An 18321-nucleotide genomic window follows, 5' to 3' on the forward strand; every position below is an offset into this window, starting at 1 on the left:
ACCAAGCCTGGCTGACTTTTAAATTTTTCGTACAAATGAGGTCCCACAGTGTTGTCCAGGCTGCTCTTGAGCTCCTGGGCTCAAGCAGTCCTTGCCTCGGCCTCTGAAAGTTGTGTACATATTTTCATGGTGATCACATTGTCCTTTTGGCTGCCTAGAAGTGCCCTTTTGAGATGGATTTAATACAGATGAGGAAACTGGGGATCAGAAAGTTTAAGCAACTTGCTCATGGTCACAGATTAGTAAGTGAGGGAGTTGTTATTCAAACTTGAATCTGTCTGTTTCCAAAGCTGGGGCTCTTGCCATGTTATCACATTTGTTCCTTGGGCTGCTGACATGAAGCCTACTTCCTTTCAGACCTGTGGCCAGCCTGTGCTAGCTATCTTGTTACAGAGTAGTGTCTGTAGTTTGCACACTCCAGGAAACCTGGTAAGACCCTTTCACTCACACACACACCCTTTAGGGATCTTGGAAAAAACTCTAGGGATTTTCACACACACACACACACACACACACACACACACACACACCCCGCCTTTAGGGATCTTGGAAAAAACCCTCAAAGGTAAATGCCTGATGACCTGACTTGGGCTGGGGCAGCCACAGACTGCATTTGAGCAACTGCAGCTGCTTTTTTAGCCCTTTTATTCCCACTGCCTGCTTGCCATTGCTGTTTTCCCTAGTTTTTCCAGTACATTGTTTTTTCCTACTTTCCAGGCCTAGGTAAGCCTTCATGCAGTTTTTAGACACCCACCTGGCCTGTGGCTTTTTAGTGCGTATTGCTATTGCAGGTCCCAAGTGTGTGGAATGGGACTCCTTCCCAGTGCTGATGTACCGATTGAAACACACAAGGACGTTCAGTCAAGAATTGAGACTGGAGGATGGGCTGAAGAGACAGTTGCCACCAACACTTATGCAAAAATTGTACACAAAAGGACAGGCTCTTCCTGTCCCTGCCCCTCCTCTCTTCTCTGCGCCTTGTATCATGCACCTGTTTATGATACCTAGCAGTGACTACCATAGATCAGATCACTATTCCATTGCATTCCCCCATATATTCCCTCTCTTCTTTCTTCCTACTGCTCTTGGATGTGTAGGTGAGTAACATGAATTATATATCTAAGCCAGTATTAATGTAAGAGTAGTACTATTATTACCACCACTGCTAAGAATAGTTGCTAGATTTGTCTAGCTCCAGCAAGGGAGGAAATATAGCAGAAGGCCTGAAATTCAGGAGTCAGGCTACACTGGGCTTAATTCCCATGTCTGCCAGGACCTTGTGTGACCTTGGGCAGGTTACTTGATCCATCTGAACCCTCACTTCCCCAGTTTTTTTTTTTTTTTTTTTCCAGGCAAGGTCTTGTTTGGTTACCCAGTCTGGGGTGTGGTGGTGTGATCATAGCTCACTGCCACCTTGAATTCCTGGGTTCAAGGATCTTCTGGCCTCAGCCTTACAAGTAGCTGGGAATACAGGCATGCCCCACCATGCCCAGCTAATTTTTTTAAAAAATTTTCATAGCTTAGCACTGTGACTCAAGCCTGTAATCCCAGCACTTTGGGATGCTGAGGCAGGTGGATTACCAGAGGTCAGCAGTTCAAGAGTAGTCTGGCCAACAGGGCAAAACCTCGTCTCTATTAAAAATACAAAAATTAGCCAGGTATGATGGCACGTGCCTGTTGTCTCAGCTACTCAGGAGGCTGAGGCAGGATAATCACTTGAACCTGGGAGGCAGAGGTTGCAGTGAGCCAAGATCATGCCACTGCACTCCAGCCTGGGAGACAAAATGAGCCGCCATCTCAAAAAAAAAACAAAAAGAACCCAAAATTTTTGTAGAGATATGGTCTCGTCATGTTACCCAGGCTGTCCACTTTCTAATCTGTAAAATTCAGGTAATAAAACCACTAATGCCATAGGAATGTTACGAAGATTTACTGAGCTGATGCATGGAGAGTGCATCAGCTCAGAGCTTGACACATGGAAATGGCTCTGCACAGTTAGTTACCATTATTATTAGTACTGAAGGGGAGCAGATGACACTGGGGTCAGATGACTGGGCAAATGTAAGTGGGCCTTACTTACATGGTCTCTTATCTCCTTCTCTTGCTTTATTTTCTTCATATGCTATGTGTTGTTTTATCTACTTACTTGTTTACTGTGTCTCTCTTTCACTAGAATGTGAGTGCTTTGAGAGGAAAGAGGAAGAGCTTTGTCAATTTTGTTCATTGCTGTATTCCTAGGCCCTCAAACAGGGCCTAGCATGTAGTAAGTATGCAATACAGCTAGTGCTCAACTTACGACCACGACTGGTTCCGACAGACCAGTCTTAACACGATTTGGTCGTAAGTTGAGTTTGCTGTACCGAGTCTGGGATAACAGTTGAATTGGTGCACGCGGAGATGGTAGTGTTGCCAGAAGCTGGTCCGCACTGTCGTACGCCCAGCTGGGCAACGTTTGCGCTGCCAGACGCGGAGTAGTCGTGGCTAGCGATTGTGGTTGTAAAGTCGAATGGTCTTAAGTTGCATAGGTTGTAAGTCGATCAATACCTGTAATGTAATCATTGTTTCTGGAACATTGTGCCAACTGCTGTTCCAGGTGCCATTTATGTATTAGCTAATATATTCATAAAAACCTTTTGAGTATGTTATCTCTATCTTACAAGTGAAGTAACTAAGTCACAGAGGAATGGGATTTTTTTGTGCCCAGTGTCACACAGCTAATAAGTGAAACAACAGGCAATCTTTCTCCAGAGCCTGGGCTTGGAGCCACTATGCTGTGTTCTCCCCCAGTAGGAAACATCACAATTACTTTTATTAATGATATTACTGATAGCTTCAAATAGTTTATTGCCTATATATGCAAAGTTATTTAGCCATCTTCTCTCATTTGCTCATAACACTGTGGAAAAATCCTTATGGCCTCCCCTACTCCCCTGCACTTGACAGTTGAGGAAATAACGGGTAATGCTTATTGAGTACATCCCATGTACCCCAGCACACTTATTCACTTGTTTAATCCTCACAATAATTAAGTTTTTATAAGAGGGACTGAATGGGAACAGAGGAGAACAATTAAGTAAATTGTATTGTACACATTTGACAGATGGGAAAACTGAGACAGATGTGAAGTAACTTTCCCAGGGCCACAAAGCTAAAACATGATACATCTGGACCTCAAGCCCCAACAGTCTAGCTTCAGAGATTATTCTCTTAAGTGCTTCACCTGACAACCTTGCATTCAAAGAGGCAAAATTAAGTTCCACAGGTACTCAACTTGTAAGTGGCAGAGCTGAAATTGAAAATCAGTTTGGCTTGGATCACCAAACATGTGCTTTTTCACATGTATGATGGAGCTAAGGAAAGAATTATGTCTGCTTACCCCGAAACTTGGGTTTCCATCCTTCTGTCGGCTATAGGGAAGGAAAAGACAAGTGACTTAAGACACTCAGCTGGGAGTGTGGAGCTGTGACCACTGACTTCAACCTCCTTTGTCATTCCATCAGGCTGGGCTGTATTTCAGGATGATATGTTTGGTTTAACCAGACATCAGTCACAGAATAGTCCTTTGAAGCAAGTGTCCAGTTGTGTCCACAGAGAGAACTAAAATTACTACTAGTGTTAGAAGTCCTTCCAAAATGTCTGATTTCCTTGAGACACCTACAGAAGATCTCATGTTTTATGAGGCATTAATGCATGTAAGACTGGCCAGTAGGATGAGGCAAGGGTGGTGTCCCTAGAAGCATAGGAAATATGGCTGGACTACAGAAACAAAAACATTTCCTTCAGGACTGGCAGCCCCAAGGAATGGGACAGCTCCCAACAGCAAACAGTGAAGCAGGGCACGTGGTGCTGCTGATTGCAGGCCCATGCTGCTTTAAGGGGGGAGTCCCGGAAGCCCAGGGAGGAGGTGGCAAGGTTTCTGTCAGTGGCAGTGGCAGGAATGTATTTTGATATGCCATTCCTTGAAAGTGCAGCCTCCATCTCCCTTAAACCTGCTCCCCACAGCTGCTAGAGCAGAATTCATGTTCCTCACTTTCCCCATTGTCTACTGCTCTCCTCTGTTCCCGTTCTGTTTCTCTCTGCTCCCTATCTGCTCGGTTACCTAAGCTCCAAGTGGCAAAATCCTTTGTGACCATTTTCTCTCTCACCACTCAAATCATATTCTCCCCAAGTCCTGGAGATTCTGTAGTAAGAGTAATAACTCAGCCATCCTTTGTTGAGCTCTTACAGTGAATACATACTGAAAGCATGCCAGGTACTTGCCTCCCATTATTTCTTTTAATCCTCGCTTCCACCCTCTTTGTAATATTCTTACTCCCATTTTATATAGGAGAAAACTGAGTTTGGAGAGGTTCAATAGCATGCTCAAAGTTCTGAAGCTAACAAGTGGCAGAGCTGGGATTTCAGCTTGGCCCTAAACCATGTCCTTTCTACATTTTAACGCTCCCTTTAAGTGTCTAAAGAGTCTTCTGAAGTTGAGTGTCTGTTGCATTACAACTTTTTTGCTGTCATTCATTACCTGAGCTGAGCATTGCTTCCTCTGATACACACCTGCTGTATAGCTTTGTACATGTGTTGCATTCTCATTGAAACAATAGGAAGTATCATTTCAGTCAGTGGGATTCTCTGTTGTGTGAGTTAGCAGTGGGGCATGTCCTCTGCTTATTGTTCATAGAGACATGCTTAAGGAATTTCTCAGGAAGGCCCCCATCCGGGATGTTACTGGAAGGTCTGCCTGGCGGAGCTTGTACAAACAAAGTATGACCCTGCCAGCTCAGCCAAAACCACTGCCTTATGCTGGAGGCTCTCTGACCCTAGTGGAAAAGGCTTCCTCACCCAGCCAAGAAACTGCAGCAGGGTGGGTCCTGAGCTCCCCGTCTACCTACCTAGAGGCTCCTGGTCAGACTTTTGCCATGTATTTAGATCTGGTTCATATATTGCTGTCTGCACAAACTACAAATCTTATCAAGTTTTTTTCTTATTTTAATGTAAAATACACATTTAAAAAAGATACTATTTAAGTCTTTTTTGGGGGGGTGGTCAGGCCAGGCATGATGGCTCCACACCTGTAATCCCAGCACTTTGGGAGGCCAAGGCAGGCGGATCACTGGAGATCAGGAATTCGTGACCAGCCTGGCCAACATGGCGAAACTCCATCACTACTGAAGATACAAAAATTCGTCAGGCATGGTGGCTTGCGACTGTAATCCCAGCTACTCAGGAGGCTGAGGTAGTGGACTCGCTTGAATCCAGGTGGTGACAGTTGCAGTAAGCCAAGATGGCACCACTGCATTCAAGCCTGGGTGACAGAGCAAGACTTCATCTCAAAAAAAAAAAAAAAAAAAGATGGGGTCATGCTGTCTCCCCCAGGCTAAAGTGCTGTGGCATAATTATGACTCACTGCAGCCTCTAGACTCCTGGGCTTAAGTGATCCTTTCACCTCAGCCTCCCAAGTAGCTGAGACTACAGGCACATACCATGAGACCTGGCTAATTTTATTGTGTGTTGTAAGGATGGGGTAAGTTGTCCAGGCTTGTGTTTTAGTCATTTTTTAAGTGTACAGTATAGTGGCATTAAGTATATTCACATTGCTGTATGAGCAATCTCTAGAATGCTCTTCATCCTGCAAAGCTCTATACCTATTAAACAACTCCCCATTTCCCTCTTCCCCCAGCCCCTGGTAACCACTATTCTACTTTCTATCTCTAGGAATTTGACAACTCGTAAGAGCTTCATGTAAGTGGAATCATACAATATGTGTCTCCATGCGTCTGGCATATTTCACTTAGCATAATGTTTTTTATACTAAATGTTTTTTATGCTAAGGTTCATCCATGTGATAGCACATACCACATTCTCATTTCTTTTTAAGGCTGAATAATATTCTACGTATATACCATATTTGTTTATTCAGCTGTCAGTGGATCTACTAAGACTCACTGTGACATTGAAGGGCTTACAAAGCCTTGCTCCTGCCAGCCTTTCCAGCCTTCTCTTTTGGGCTAGTCTTTGCCCTCTTGTTTCTATACTGTCACCTTTTTTCATCCTATAAGAGCTATATTCTTTACACATGCCATTCCCTCTGGTGAGAATGATCTTCCACTATGCACCCAACTCTTATGCAACTTAATATCACTTAGCCTCAATATCTCCACATTTAGTTCCTGGGGTCCCACAAAGAAAGGTTGGACAGACTCCTTTGCTCCATTAGTTATTTTTATAGAACTCTATATATCTTTATGGTGTATATTACAACTGTAATTTATTCATTAATTTGCATGTATTTATATAATTACCTCCTTCCTTGCCAGATGGTAAACTGTATTTAATGCTATCTCCTTTTTTTCTGTCATAATGTCTAACTTATAGTAGGTGCTTAGTAAATAGTTGTTGAATTAAGGTATAGATTGAATGAACGAATGAATACTGAAAAGAGAAAATTTCAGGGCTACATGCTGAGAGCATTTAGATTTTAAAATGTCTGTGAGATGTTAAATTACTAGTAAGATCTCAAAAAGTCATCTTGCCAGAGCATAGATCTTTGCTCTGTCATTTCTTTGTTAATTAAAAACTTCCATGAATAGAATCTTCCTTATTTGAAGATGCTTCAGGGCTTCCCAAAATGTAACCAACAACAACAGCAGAGACAGCTTACATTTCCTGAGTGTTTATTCTCTATCAGGCTTTGTACTGGATGCTTTCCATGTATTACTTCATCTAAGTCTCACAATAACTCTGAAAGGGAGGTTCTGTTTCACTTGTTTGTTTTTGATTTCTATTTCCAAATGAGAAGAGCAAGGCTGAGAGAGTTTGAACAACTTATTTAAGGTCACTCAGCCTGTAAGTGGCAGGCCCAGAAGTGGGGATGGAGCTGAGTTTTGTAGCCTGGGATAGAGCCCACCCCCTCTTCTTCATCAACTGAAGTAGTTGCTTTTTATCTGTTTTACAAATGGGGCCTCTGCCTCAGTTTTCTTTGAAGCCAGGGGTTTGTGGCTAAAGAAGAATTTGAAAACTCCAGGCCTGTAGAGTATATTAGACTGGGATGTACCCTTTTCAGCTTCATGCTCTCCCTCCACTGCACCTCCCACCGTGCTTCCCAAAATGCACTTTGCTTTCTTCTGCAGCTAACAAGTTATTGTGCATCCCTAAGGCAGTTTCCAAATCTCAAGATAGAAGTGTTATGTTTTCTGCATGCTCCTTCCACGATAGATCCATCCTTCCGACCTAGCGGTGGTCATCCTCTTTCTAAATAGTGTCTGATGCGTTTGTCTCCACCACTAGTCTGAGCCTCTGGAAAAGTTGAGCCAGGCCCGCCTCTTCTGGAGCTTCTCGGCCTGGCCCAAGATCTGGCACAGAGCATAAGAGGCTCAGCCAGTGCTTGATGAGTGAAATTACACCTACTTAAAGTGGGTGCTCAGAACGGACCAGCTGAGTTCAGAAGCCTGAAGCCTGGAGTAGACTCTGCTGTATACTCACAGAACCCCAGGAATGCAAGGTAGAGATGATCAGATGTATTAATCACTGGTTTGGAAAAGAATGAAAATATTTCCATAATAAAGTGTTTCTTTTCTAAAACAGATGTGCTCTCATTGTTTCATGAGGAAGTAATTAAACATTTGATTAAAACATTCATAAACACTATCATTTATTCAAGGCTACTATATATGCTGCTCTCTTTATTGGTACTTTATATCTGTTGTGTCTGCTTCTCTTAATCCTCCTGTAAGGTGTCTTTTTTAATCTTCATTTTAGAGGTAAGGAAACTGAGGCTCACAGAGATTAAGTAATTTGGCTAAGAATAGTCAATTTCTGAGCAATAGATACGGGTATGAACCTAGTCTGTCTGACTTCAAACCAATGCCTTGCCATCACCCTAACTGCTTCTGATCTTATATTTTAGATGCTTTTCAGCTCATTACCCAGAACCAGCACACACATGCTCTTCTTCCTCTCAGCTCTCCCTGTGCCCAGTATGGTTTGTCTTCCTCCCTCCCTTCCCCACTCCTCACGGCACTCTTCCATGTCCTTCTAGCATCTTTTTGATTATTGCCTCTTTGCATCCTGAAATGGAAATATTTTTGACAGTGTCAATGACACTGTCTGTTGTTAATAGTGTGATAATGTCACATTTGCATTAATAAATACAAAATAATACATTTTATTAAGGCAAATTACATGTATTATGATTTTGTTTTCTTTATATAACCATTAATTCTTAAGATTTTTTTGTCTCATTTTATATTTTTTTAATGTATGCTTTTCCTCCATTTAAAATATAACAGTATAGTGAAAAGTTGATAAGATACATTTTTTCTTTCTTTTATAAATCATTTTCTAAACAGTGGGATACCTGTTTAAAATTTAAAATGAAAATACAAGATTGAAATACTTCAGTACATTTTTTCTGGAGAAGTTTATGAGGTTTCTTAAAGACTTATATTCATTTATTTCTGCCCCTCTTAGTATTTCAGCAGGATTAAGTTTTTTGAATCAGTGGATCAAGTTTTAATTTTCCTGTTCCTTCCTTATACTGACATATGCTTTGGCAGAAGAAAAAAGAGACCTAAACATGTCAGCATGATTTTTGTTCAATGAATTAAAAACCGTAAAAGTAACAAGATCTGATTCAAATCCCTAAACTCTTGACATGGCGGTTTTGTCCTTTTCAGTCTCAAGCTTCATATTACTTACTTTGAAGAGCTTTCTGCCTGGAAGCAGAAGTAATGGCAGCAGTGCATGATTTACTTGAAATAGATTGCAAGAGTAGTGGCAAGAATACAGGCCAGAAAGATCAGGATTTGAATCCCAGTTCTCTCACTGAAGCTCATGGACAAGTCATTTAACATCTGTGAGCCTGTTTCCTCATTTGACGAGTTGTGTGGATCAATGAAGTAACACACTTAAAGTACTCACGTGGCATAGAGGGGTTTAATAATAGTAGTAATTAGACTCATTGTTATTTTGAGAATACCTTCAAATAGCTGAATCCGAAAGGATTTACATGAATATAACTGTTCACTTCAGAGCTTATTATTTCTCAAAATTCTTTTTTTCTCAGCAGATAAAATATCAGGTAGATGCTACTAAATCTTTTTTTGAGACAGAGTTTCACTCTTGTTGCCCAAGTTGGAGTGCAGTGGTTCCATCTTGGCTCACTGCAACTTCTGCCTCCAAGTTTCAAGTGATTCTCCTGCCTCAGCCTCTTGAGTAGCTGGCATTACAGGCATGTGCCACCACGCCCGGCTAATTTTGTATTTTTAGTAGAGACAGGGTTTCTCCATGTTGGTCAGGCTGGTCTCAAGCTCCTGACCTCAGGTGCTCCACCCACCTCCGCCTCCCAAAGTGCTGGGATTACAGGCATGAACCACCATGCCCAGCTGATGCTACTAAATCTTTAACAGCTGCTCAGCACTCTTCCACACTGAACATGTACCAGAATTTAGGATTGTCCTTCCTCAGCAAGAACTGTGGAAGCATAAGCATGTCCATTTCAGTACCCATGGCAGCAGAGCAGTGTCGTCAGACTAAGACCATTGGCTTTTGTGACAGGCCCGCTTGAGTATAACTGGGTTTGACTTTGTTTAAGATACCAAACTTCTTTGGGCCTCATTTCCTTCATCTGTAAAACATGGTTTGTGATCTTATAGCACTCTCTGTGATACGGCTTCCCAGCCTCCTTTCTTGTCACTCCTTTCTTTGTTATCAGTGCTCCAGCCAATTCCTTAAATCAAACATGGGCTTTTGGTGGTTTTGTCCTTTTCAGTCCCAAGCTTCATATTACTGTCTTTGAAGAGCTTTCTGCCTGGAAGCAGAAGTAATGGCAGCAGTGCAGGATTTACTTGAAATAGATTAAAAGAGTAGCGGCAAGAATACAGGCCAGAAAGATCGGGATTTGAATTCCAGTTCTCTCACTGGGAAGTTTGATACCATATACGAAGTCAAACCCAGTTTGCCCATGTTTGGGCAGCTTAAAGCCTTTATACATGCCCTTTCCTCTTTCTGGAAATTCCAGGAATTTAGCCCACAGAGAGGAAAGTTACAAACTGCTGAACTGGTTGACAGAGTGATGTGAAATTCTTGGCCAGCAGTTAATGTATAGAATGATTTTGCTGAATGTTTTTTGTCTTTTATCAGAGTAACCAGAGAACACAGAGAAATGCTGGTGAAACTGGCCAAACAGAACACCAACAAGGCCAAAGACTCTTTACGGAAGGTTCGCACCAATGCAATGAACAAGCTGAAGAAGTCAAAGGATACAGTCTCGGAGGACACCATTAGGCTAATAGAGAAACAGGTACTATTGCCAACAGATGTGGTAGTGTCTGTGTATTCGACTCAAGGAATCATTTGTTCATGTTTGAGGTAAGGACAGTTAAAACAGAATACCTCTGATACTTCACTCACATTGTCAACATTGACTGAGTGTCCTGGGCCTAGCCTAATGCCCGATTCAGAGGGATCCATAGAGGAGGAAAAGACACTCTTGACTCTGTATAGTGTGCCAGGTTCTGTGCTGTGCTGATCACTTTATGTTACTTCATTTATCTTCATCACTACAAAACCATGAGGTAGGTAGTGAGGAAACTGAGGTTGATAAAAGTTAAATAACTTGCCCAAAGTCACACTGCTGGTAAGTGCTAGAAATAGGAGCCATACTCAGGCAGACTGATTTCAGAGCCTCTACACTAGTGCTCTCCTGTCTGGTTTTCTGGTTGCTGAGAAGTGAGCACTTAATGTTCTCAGTGTGCTGAGTAGTGGCACTTGAATACGTCTTAAGCTACTGGAGTGAAATAGCAAGAGACAAGGCGGAAAGGTATAACCACATGTACAAAGGTATGGTAATATAAAAACAATATCCAGTTAGATCATTGGGGCTTGAATGTAGGATAAGACTAGGGAATGAATAAAGAAAACAGAGTGGCTAGATCATAGAAGGAAGGTCTCGTACACCAGGTTTAGGAGTTTGAATGTTAACATATACAGACATTCCCACATTGGCAATGCCTCTGTATTAGTCATTTATGGCCACAATAATGGTACATAACTACCCCAAAACTCAGTGACTGGCAATATCGAAGCTTTATTTCTTGTTCTCATTTCCATGGGCCAGCTGGGGCGTAGCTATTCTAGGCTGGGCTCAGTGGGTTTGGCTCCAGATCTTGGATTGGGTTCAAATCTGCTTTATATATCTCTCAGTCTTCCGGAGCCAACAGGTTTCCTAGGGCCTCTTTTCATGGTAACAGCAGATGCCAAGATCATAAGCCCAACCACTCAAGAACATTTTAAACACCTGCTCTTACCACATTTGATTGGCCAAAGCCAGTCACATGGGCCAAGCCCAATATCTTTGGTACAGGGAAATTTATGTATTTATGAAGGTCTGGGGAAAGAAGTGAATATTTGCTGAACAACATCTAACCTACCATGGTAGATAGCTTAAGTAACTTATAAAAATCACTTTGGTGGTGTAAAAATCAGGTATCTGAGGCCCCATTTCAAGAGATTGAGTCAATGAATCTGGGATGGAATCTAGGAATCTGCATTTTAAATGATTCTCAGGTGATTCTCATACAGTGACACAATTAAAAGATTTTTTTTTAGACGGTCAGAGAGCACATCTATGTTTATGAAAGATGACTGTGGTGGCCCAGTGGGCCACAGATTGTAGGGGGCAAGACTGGAGGCAGGGAGACCAGGGAAGCTGTTGCAGAAATCCAACCAGAAAGTGATGGTGGCCTGAACCTGAGTGGTACCTCTGGAAGGAAGAATTTACCAGTATGTAGGAGATAGAATTAGTAATGTTCAATGTAATATAAAGGGTTTTATAGGCCTTAAAGCCTGCTCATTCACAATAAAGCATTATTTTAGGGAGATGGAACAGGTGTGTGGGCTGGATAGGGAGTGAAGAGGGAAGCGAGAAGCAAGAAGAAACCTTAGGGGGACCCCTGGAGAAGTCCATAAATTGACTAGCTTCTCCCCTTCTCCTTCACCACCTGCAGTGAAAATGTTAGTTGTAGGACAGCCACAACAATCACCTGGCGGGGAATTTTAGGTGGGTTCCTGGTCCCTGCTCCTGCATTTTCTGATACAGTAGCTCTGCCTGGGAATGTGTATTTTTATTTTACTTTATTTTATTTAATTAATTTATTTTTCTTGAGCTGGGGTCTCACTATGTTGCTTAGGCTGGTCTTGAACTTCTGGGCTCAAGCAATTCTCCTGTCTCAGCTTCCCAAGTGCGCCTAGTTGGCATATATAGTTTTTAAAAGCTCTCAGGTAATTCTGCAAAAGCACATGTAGAAGATAATGACCTAGAAGCCTTATAGTGTACTCGTGTAATGACACTAGAGTTAGAAAAAGATTGTTCTGCACTTGATGTCCTGTGACCTTGGGAAAGTTGCTTGACTCTTTGGAGTCTGTTTTCTGTAAAAAGATTGGTAATTTCTACCTTGAATGGTTTCCTTGGTATGCTAAAAGCACCATTAGTGTACCTGACAACCCAAACCCGCAAAGCTCCCCTCTTGCCATCTCTCTGCCCTCCTCTTTACCTATATCAGCTGAAAGAGGAGGTTCAGAGATTAGGTGGGCCTTTCCTGAGCACTTACCAGGCTTCATTAATAGTCTGGGACCTGAATCCAGCTGGGCCAGCTCCTTGTCTTTGTCCCAGGGGATTTCTTCACTGCTTTGCCTTGTCATGGCTTCTTGGTGGTAAGCCTGTGGACCTCCAGGGCCTGCCAGGCACTTCTCACTCAGCAAGCCAGTACATCTGCCTCAGGGACCAGAGTCCATAGCTACTTGAAAGAGAAGAGTGATCAGATAGCAAGCATTCTTCATAAAACCCTCTTGACAAAGACCTTGCTGGAAGCCTTCACTCATTAGCACTGGCTTTTCTCCATCTTGTTCAGATTAGATTTTCTTTCTTTCTTTTCTTTTCTTTCTTTCTTTCTCTTTCTTTCTCTCTCTCTCTTTCTCTCTTTCTTTGTTTCTTAGATTTTCTTTCTTTCTCTTTCTTCCAATCTTCCTCCTTCCTTCCTCCCTCCCTTTTTTCCTTCCTTCCTTCCTTTCTCTTTCTCTCTTTCTTTCTCTCTCTCTTTTGTTCATTCATTTATTTGTTCGTTCATTTCCCTCTTGATGCCTGGGCTGGAGTGCAGTGCTGTGATCTCAGCTCACCACAACCTCCGCCTCCCAGATTCAAGTGATTCTCTTTCCTCAGCCTCCTGAGTAGCTGAGATTATAGGCATGCATCACTATGGCCAGCTAATTTTTTGTATTTTTAGTAGAGATGGGGTTTCTCCATGTTGGTCAGACTGGCCTTGAACTCCTGACCTCAGGTGACCTGCCCACCTCAGCCTCCCAAAGTGCTGGGATTACAGGTGTGAGCCTCTGCGCCCAGCCAGATTAGATTTTTTTCCTTTAGTGCTTCTTACTGTTGATTTTTTTTTTTTAAGTACAAATACCTGTATTCGTTTTGCTGTCAAAAAATAAATAAATAAATAAAGTAATTGAAATCTCATCACTCAGACATGACTGTTAATATTTTAGTGTAGAACTTCAAGTTATGTCTTGAAACAAGAAAAAGTGCCATACTATTTATATGATATAATATATCATAGGTATCTTTCTAAAGATAATACTATTTAAATGTTTATTCTTTTTTTTTTTTTTATTTGTCACCCAGGCTGGAGTGCAGTGGTGTGATCTCAGCTCACTGCAACCTCCACCTCCTGGGTTCAAGTGATTCTCCTGTTGGGATTACAGGTGTGTGCCACCATGCCCAGCTAATTTTTGTATTTTTAATGGAGATGGGATTTCATAATGTTGGCCAGGCTAGTCTTGAATTCCTGACCTTATATTAGCTGCTCACCTCAGCCTCCCAAAGTGCTGGGATTATGGACGTGAGCCACTGCACCTGGCTAAATGTTCATTCCTAACCAGGATTATTAATAACTTCATTTACTGTCATACAGTTAAAAGTTTGGAATAGGAGAGAGCCTTATATACACTTCATGGTGTTCTTTCTGCTGTCAGAAGGCACCATACTGGAATTTTTGGGGTGTGTGTGTATGTTTTAAAGATATAAAAGAAGGCTATGGCTGGTTGTTGCTTCATCCCTTTTAAAATTTTGTTTACTTTTGTTCCTTATTATCAAAGTAATATATGTTCATTGCAGAAAATGTGGAGTACAGAAGACTGTTTAAAACAATGGGGAAAAAAATCATCCTACCATTCCACATTGGAGAGGCAACCATTCTTTTTTTTTTTTTTTCTTTTCCCTCCCCCCGAGGCAACCATTCTTAATATTTTGGAATATTTCTTTTTTCCTTTTTTTAAAAAAAAAAATCTGCATAGTTTTAAACATGATTGAGAACATATAGTATATATACAATTTTGTATTCAGCTTTTTATTTTCTGTTTGTCCTCAAAGGCGTTAGCATTTTTTGTGTCTTGAAAAACTCTGTAAAACTCTAATGGCTGCTAAATAGTTGGTGTTGTGGTATTCATTTTCATAAGCTCTCTTTTGGGACATTTTAGTTAGTTTTTTTTTTTTAAGTCAAAAACGCTTCCTTTATTACGTAAAGCCAGTACTGCTACTTCTAAGTTCAACTGTTTGTGCATCTCTCTGTTGTTCAAAGTGTTACACCCGTGATGTTAGCAATGACCTCTTCCAAGAGGCAGTGAACAGTGGCTCCCTGTGAGTGTCATCATGGGTTGCAGTGAATATCTTTATGTATAAATCTATGTTGAGATGATTTCCTTGTGGAATTACTGTATAAAGGAAATGCATATTTTTTTATAAGATTCTTGGTACAGACTACAGTGTTTTTAGAATATATGAATGCGTGTGTGTGTGTGTGTGTGTGTGTGTGTGTATTTTTTTTAAATTTGCCTTTTGTAACCCCTAACACTTGAACCTAGAATTTTTTATCTGAGCTGAAAATGTTGCTTATCTGGGAAGTGTTGCTTTTACTTTCCCATTCTACAGAAAAGATTGTTATTCTTTGTATAAATCCATACAACCTTTCCAGAGAATAATATATACCAAAATCTATACATTTCTGATGTAATGACTTAGGAATTTGCCCAAAATAAATAATCAAGAACCTTATCTATAGGAATGTTCATTGATATATATAGTAGTAGAAAACTGGAAACTGTCTAAATTTCTGACTATGGGAAGTAAGTTGTTTACATTCATTAGAATCTATATAAAAAGAGATAAAATTATTTTATAGACATGGTAAATTTTTTTGAAATTTGTTTTTAAAAGGCAGATTATATAGCAGTGTGATTTTATTTTTATAAAGAAAAGTCATATGTACATGGGGTTGGCAGTTTATACATGTCGAAATATTAAAGGGGGTCATTTCAGGTGATAGGATTATAAACAAATTTTATTTTGTGTGAGATCTTTTTTAATTTTTCAAAAATCTTTTGAGGTCAGATTTTCTAAAGCTTTGTTATAGAAATGCTTCTTTAATTTTTGGCGTATAAGAATGAAATGATTCATTTGTAGGTTCTATCCATGTAGTCATGTTTGACGTCTAAATTTCCTCAACTGCCTGCCCCCCACATACCTCCCAATCCCTATTCCAGGCAAGCCTCGCTGAAGAAGGACCGAGGTCTTCCCGCTCAGAACTCTGACATCTGCCAGGCTGCTGTTTCACCTTTGCTTTGGTTTGCTGTAAATGGCCTGGTGAACATTAAAGCACTTGGCAGAAACCACCAGTAACTCTGACCAAGATCCTTTCACTGCTGCCTTTCTCTGAGAAACAGAGCTGCTCTGAGATGAGCAAAGCTGGGTGCTAGCAGAGCTAAAGGAGGGGAAGGCTCCTGGCAGATGGGTGGCAGGCAGGGAGGCTGGTCCAGGCAAGGCAGTGGGTGCTTTGAGCCAAGCCTCAGGAAGGATGGCTGGTAGGCAGGCCTGCCCCGGGAGTGTCCTCTGTGCTCCTGCTATTCCCCTCCTCTGTCCCTGCCTTTCATTTTCCTTAACTTGTAAGTAGCAAATATGATGATGATAACAACGATGATGACGATGTTATAATCTCTATGAGGCTGTGTATTATATTAGAAAGGGTTCTTGCTTTGGAGTCAGACAGGCCTGGATTAAAATCCTAGCTCTTTTTCGTCTTAGCTGTTAACACCAGCAAGTGGTGTCATCTCTCTGAGCTTCTGTTTCTTCATCTACAAAGTGGGAGCACAGGATTGATATGAGCACCAAATGATGCTACATACTTAAAAGTGGCTAGTGTGGTTGCTGGTCCTCAGTAATTGTTCGCCCTATTTCTTTATCCTTCTCTTTCCCCAATCTTGTGACTTTAAATGTAGAACTTGGATTGACTCTTAATGTTTGTAGCACAGCCTGTCTGGAATGAGGAAGGACTAGGCCAGGTGCTATGGACCCCTCCAAAAGGGAATAAAAACCTCAAACTGGCCGTTAAGGTGGGTGAGTTCTTGGCTCAGCCACACCACTGACTTTTTATGTGATCTTGAACAGATCAGTTAACATTCTGTGCCTTGATTTACTGCTCTGTAAAATGGGGATAATACCTATTCTACTTGCTTTATAGAGGTTATGTGAGGTTGTTGGATTTGAATGAAGTAACAGAAGATAAAACACTTGCATTCCTACTATGCATCTGTCAAGTAAAATAATGTTCATTATATGGTAAAGAGAGATAATGGTATTTCCTATGTTGTAGGGATTATGTGCAATAATGCATGTAAAGTTTTAGCCAAGTGTCTGACGTGTAAGTACTCGGTGAGTGGAAGCTGTTGTTGGCCTTGTTATTATTAATCATTATTTTAAGATGCCTGACAAAGATGGAAAAGATGAACTTACAGGCCCTCTGTCCCCAAGGGCACCTTGTGCTTATACTGTGGTAAAATGTTAGTAAATATTTTCATTAATTTTTTTTTTTTTTTTTTTTTTTTTTGAGAGAGATTCTCTGTTGCCCAGGTGGGAGTGCAGTGGCACCATCTCAGCTCACTGTATCCTCCACTTCCTGGGCTCAAGCTATTCTCCCATCTCAGCTTCCTGAGTAGCCAGAACTACAGGCATGCACCACCGTGCCCGGCTAATTTTTTGTGGTTTTTGTAGAGATGGGGTTTCCCCATGTTGCTCAGGCTGGTCTCAAACTCCTGGGCTCAAGTGATCCTCCCACCTAGGCCTCCCAGAGTGCTGAGATTACAGGTGTGAGCCACCACATATTCCCTATTTTCATTAATTGATTAACTGGAAAGAAATCAGGAAGTGATACTCAAAGTTATGATAACATAGCTAATATTTGCATAGTAATAACCAGTTTAAAATGTGCTTGTATATTCATTTGCTAGATGAGGAAACTGAGAATCAAAGTGGGAAAATGACCTACACATTTTCACCCCATTAATTTCATCCAGAACCCATGTTATCAAATTGTTACCCTAAGTATTCTCCCTCTTCCCAGTCCCCATCCCTGTCCCCAAACTACCCTCAAAGCCATTTTTCTAGAGGATGCTGGCAGCCATCATTCCTGGCTGTCCCAGGCTGCCAGCCTCCAGGTGTTGGAGTACTGCTGGGCACCACGCCACACCCCATGCAAGGCAGCCACAGGGGGCAAAAGCATCTCAAGACTTTGTGGCAGGCTGAGTGAGGAGGGACCAAGCTGCCATTCTGAGTCCAGCCACTTTTCCAGAGTGGCTGGCAGCCCTCAGGTACTTTGCTTTTCCAGCTGAAAAAATGCACAGCTGTTGCTATGGCGAGAGCTTGGCCACCTCCCTGCCTGGGACCAATTGCTCTAAATCCTTTTTAGTTTCTACCCTTTTTAGTGCATTTAGTTCTCAATTCCTAGCCAAGGCCTGTGGTCTGCAAATAAAGATGTCCAGCAGCCGCTATGCTGCTGAGCGTGCAGATCCTTGGCACCATGCTGCAGCCCTCAAAGCCTTCTGCCTCAGGCTTCCTGCTTTCAGTCTCTTTTAGACATAGGGAGGAGGCTGCAGCAGCCACTAAATTGTATCTTTTGTTTTTCATTCTTAGAGGGAGTACATGTTTATTGCAAAAATTATAGAAAAGCACAGAAAACTTTAATAATTATTCACTTAGTGCATTTTTCCTGAAAACTTGATATGTGTTAGGTACCAGGCTGGATGTTACAGAGATGAACATGAACAATACATTACCTGTCTTCTCATCACTAAAATATAACCACTATTAATATTTTGACAGGTTTCCTTCCATTTTGGAAAATACACGGTTTTTTCTTTACATATTTTAGAGTTCATTTCTACTATGTATATACACAATTTTGTGTCCTGCTTTTCTTCAATTCAAGGATAATGTGAGCATGT

At 41.4% G+C, this 18321-nt stretch overlaps 1 protein-coding gene across 1 annotated transcript in view; it reads left to right on the plus strand.

Moving 5' to 3' along the window:
• The window catches only part of MRRF (mitochondrial ribosome recycling factor), a 67454-nt gene that overhangs the window by 45456 nt on the left and 3677 nt on the right, over nt 1–18321 (plus strand). The window contains exon 6 of the mRNA XM_003925160.4: nt 10132–10291. Coding sequence (XP_003925209.1) covers nt 10132–10291 — 160 coding nt within the window. The remainder of the gene's footprint in view (nt 1–10131; nt 10292–18321) is intronic.

The sequence above is a fragment of the Saimiri boliviensis genome, chromosome 2, assembly GCF_048565385.1.
Source record: "Saimiri boliviensis isolate mSaiBol1 chromosome 2, mSaiBol1.pri, whole genome shotgun sequence".
Taxonomy (NCBI): domain Eukaryota; kingdom Metazoa; phylum Chordata; class Mammalia; order Primates; family Cebidae; genus Saimiri; species Saimiri boliviensis.